Here is a 4,287-nt window from a genome sequence, read left to right as displayed (position 1 = left end):
ACCTCCCCAAAATTATAAATTTAAAGGGCCCCCAAAAAATTTGTTGAGTAGTTTTAAAATTTAAAAGGGTTGATTTTTTTTCCCAATTGTGATTAATTTTTTTATAGGGTTGTGATGTTTTCGCCTATTTTCCCAGTTGATTATCTTAGTGATTAATAATGCTAGTCTGATCTTTAAAAAAAAACGTCTCTTGTAAGAATATGAAAAAGAGGCGAAGTTACGTTGGAAAATTTTTAATATAAAAATTTTAAAAAGTAAAAGAAAATTTTCTAAATTAAGGATAAATTAAATTAATCTTTTACTCATTTAAGGTGCTTGTATTTTTTTAAATTCCCAAAATAATTGAGTTTATATTTTTGTCAAAAAATAACTCTTTGTTCTCTTTATTTTTACTTTTTCAAATCTATTTAACATATTACTTTGAACTCTAACATGGAAAAAATAAAAACCCCTCAAAGTCTCAAAAGGGAATATTTTATTCACAATTTATAATTTAAAATATAATAATACAAATCCAAAACAGTTTAAAGATAAAATAATCACAAAAGTTGATTTTATAATTAAATATACATTATACTATTAGAAAAAAAGGTAAAAACACGATTTTATTATTCTTCTAAAATGTGGCAAACCTTTACCCCATTGCGTTTTGAAGTCCAACGAGATCTTGCCGGTAAGGCAGATACGATTTCTTCCTATCAACTTGTTCATCGCTCTGTTTCTCCATACAGAGCCTCGTGCGCCCAACGCGGCCGCCGGGGAGGGCGAACCTGAGCCTGAGCCGACCCTGCCCCCTTTTCCTTTCAATTTTTTTGGAAATTTGCCGGGAATTTCTCCTCCCCCTCTTCGGCGTCAAAAAGACCAAACTTCCTTCCCGTCGCTTTGCTCCGCCCATCTCCGAAAACCCCCCCTTGCGCCCTCCCGGGGGTTTTTCTCTTCTTACACCGGCTCGGCAGCCAGTCCCGCCTTCGGCCGCCAGACGGTACGGGCCCGGGGGGACGCTCTCCAGCTCGTCGGCCTCCGACGAAGAGCACGACGGCGGATCACCGTCTCCGCCTCGGCGATCTTCGAGGAGGAGCTGACTTAGAGGAACCTGAACACTCGAATCGCGCCGATCGTCGCTCAGCAGCAGATCGCGGTTGAAAACTGGAAAAATCGGGCCGAGCTGGCCGTCGTAGACGAAATCCTCCGCCGATAGCTCATTATCGTCGCGCACCAGAGAGAATTCGAAATCCTCGTCGTCTCCGATCTTCTCCGCGGCGATTTGCACGGCGATTTCTGGCCAATCGATCGGATGAATAGCTGTTGAAGCTAGGGCTCGATATGCATCTTCTCCGCTAATTATCCTGTTATCCATTGCAGAAATTTGTGATTCCTGTGTACTCATAAGATATGCGTGTGTATATGTATAACTGTTATATCTTGTATGTATATGAGAGAGAGAGAAGTGAAAGGGGTTTATATATACGCGGGCGGCGAAGGCGTTGCAGAGATTAGCGAATGACGTAATGACGATTGTAATCACCAATTGGCAGGCTTAATATTAATAGGAGTATAATATTTGGAAACAATAAAATAAAATCAATTTATTCACCATGCATAGAAAAAATTTAAATGTCACTATACTTTATATTTCGAATTTTAGACTTTCCATACAACTGTGTTAATTCAATTTAAATTTTCAAAAAAAAATCTAGTTTAAGAAATTTGAATCAGAACGTTGCTTTTCAATTTCTATAAATAAAGCCAAATTTATTTATTGCATTTGAAAGCGCAAATCGAAAATTCTGAATCACCTTTTCCACAATAAAATTTTGATTTTGGGCCAAAAGTTTAAAGGTAAGAGTCATAATAATTGAGACAAAATTTGGATAAGGCTGTTTATACTAATTTATATTGATGTTTATATATATATTTGTAGTGTCTAACTAAATTTTGGGAGTTGTGATAAAACAAAAATAGAGAATCTAGAACAAATAGATGACCGGGTTTGAGGGATTTAGCGTGTAATTTTAGTCTTTTTTCTGTTACATAACTACGTGTTTGTATTTAATAGTAGAATATTAAATTAATAATATTCCTCGTAAGAAATTGGTTCATGCCGCGGTGAGTTTACACTTGCACGTGGGCTTCTAGAATGGTGATTAGATAAATAATTACGTTAAGTACTCCCTTTTAAATGAACGCAAGACTTGCTTACCAAACCTAATTAACGACGTTTTTTAATTTAACGAAATTTATATGCTTTTTATTATAATGTGTTCGTTTAACTTGCTACGGGATTTCGTGATTCTGAAATTTAATAATTATTACTATAGCTAGTGGAGTACTTAGACTCTTAATAAAATTATCATGTACTAGTACATACTCCCTCCATTCCATAATGGAGGCAAAACTTTTCAGCTTGAAATTAGAAAAATTGTTTAAGGAAGTAAAAGAGAATAAAATGAAAAATTAAAAAAAAAGTAGAGAGATGAAGAGAAAAAAAGTAAGAGAAAAAGAATAAAGTATGTGTGGAAAAATTTATTGATTTTACTAAAAGAAAAATGAATCTATTATTATGGAATAGAGAGTATTACTTTATTGTTTGCATCGTCTACGTTATAATTAAAGAGGATACAATTATCATCTCTTGGTAATTAATATTGCTATTTTATGCAATCCAATCCTGTAAGAAGGGCAAAATAAGTGTACATCAAAGCGGAGGAAAAAGTTATGCGCAGGCCCTTGACTTTTTAAAATTACATGTATATAATATATGTTCTTTCTAAAATCAAATAATATGAAATTTGAAAAATTATTATTTTGGACAAACGTTAATAAATTATTTAGATTTTAATTTTCGGAAGTCAATGTCATCCAATCAATTCCACTTGACTATTGCATATCCAGCCGCCTTCCAGAATAATGTTCGGCAAATAGCATGAGGAATTAATTATGAGAAAATCCATTGAAATCTTAGTTTACGCTGTCATAAATATGTAGAATCTAAGATTGGAAAATAGCATGAGAAAATAGCACACTTTCTAGAAACATGATTTCACTGAATTAAGTTGTTGTAATTTATACTCCATATCTAGAACTTCTTCACATGCGTTCGAATAAAATAATATGCTATGGAGATTTATTATTTCAATTTTGTATTCCTTCATTCATGCATGTCTCATTTATATTCCATATGAATTTTTATAAATATAAAAAAATAAATATTACTTTAATTATATAAAATATTAGTGAAGTCTATTTATAAAAAGTACTAATAGTAAAATAAAAGATAATGCTACTACTTATTAAATTACGGATATCTAAAAATGACAATATGTTATACTCTAATAGTATGTGTGATATTTTAAATTTTCTTGACCATAGATGCACGACAACATATATGATATATGTATGAAGTATTTCAATATTGTACTAAATTTTCTTGACCAATGGGTGCACGACATCATATAGTGTGTATGAACTATGAAGTATTTCAATATTATACTAGATGAATGAAATACAAGATGTAAATGAATATATGATAGACAGATCTTGCATATCTTCTGCATTAAGATTACTGTCATAATTACATACTACTTAGGAGAAATCTTGATTACTACTTAAAATGCAATTTTTGGTGATTAGACACATGTCATCAATATTAATGAGATGTCTCTATTGAAAACCACACGTTTAATGTCGAAACTGATCATTAAACCTTACATTTCTAACATCCAAAATTCTAAAGGTATGTCTGCAGGTTGAATTTAGTACATGCACGGAATATTGAAAGCTTAAATATATGTGTTTTAAATGGTTGACCAAAAATTTGAAGAATTAAATATATTACTTACTATCTAATTTTCAAAGCTCATATTTTAATAGTGTAAATAGAAATAGAAAATGTACACAGATAATTTAAAAATGAACAGAGTGACCAATGAGAATAAACTTGAATGCAATCAGTTATAGATTAATAGTACTAATTGAATGCATATATACTAACTACATAATCCCAGTGATCAACTTAAAATAGGAATTAATACTAATTTCATCAACAATTTTTATGTCAAGTTATTCGAAACATATCAGGTAACCACCAAATTAAAAGAATATATACTCCAATTTGACCAAAATAATTTGTCTACTCACGACTCTTTAAAAAAAATTCAAAACACATGATATGAATAAAATGAAGTGGTCAGCAAACAAAAGGCCGGAGCTAGGGGAACAACCGAACAAGAACAATATAAAACCTGTTTACTATATCAAATAAAGATAGTAGAACTATGTACATTTTTC

The 4,287-nt window shown here is 31.8% G+C and overlaps 1 protein-coding gene across 1 annotated transcript; it reads right to left on the bottom strand.

Moving 5' to 3' along the window:
- Positions 1-634: 634 nt before the first annotated feature.
- LOC125198231 lies at positions 635-1,357 on the bottom strand. Its single transcript, XM_048096625.1, has one exon. It carries the CDS (start codon positions 1,355-1,357, stop codon positions 635-637), a length of 723 nt encoding a protein of 240 aa, XP_047952582.1.
- Positions 1,358-4,287: the final 2,930 nt, after the last annotated feature.

This window comes from Salvia hispanica, unplaced genomic scaffold, assembly GCF_023119035.1.
Source record: "Salvia hispanica cultivar TCC Black 2014 unplaced genomic scaffold, UniMelb_Shisp_WGS_1.0 HiC_scaffold_1302, whole genome shotgun sequence".
Classification (NCBI taxonomy): Eukaryota; Viridiplantae; Streptophyta; class Magnoliopsida; order Lamiales; family Lamiaceae; genus Salvia; species Salvia hispanica.
The sequence above is the reverse complement of the archived record's forward strand: the minus strand, read 5'-3'. Positions and strand labels throughout refer to the sequence as shown.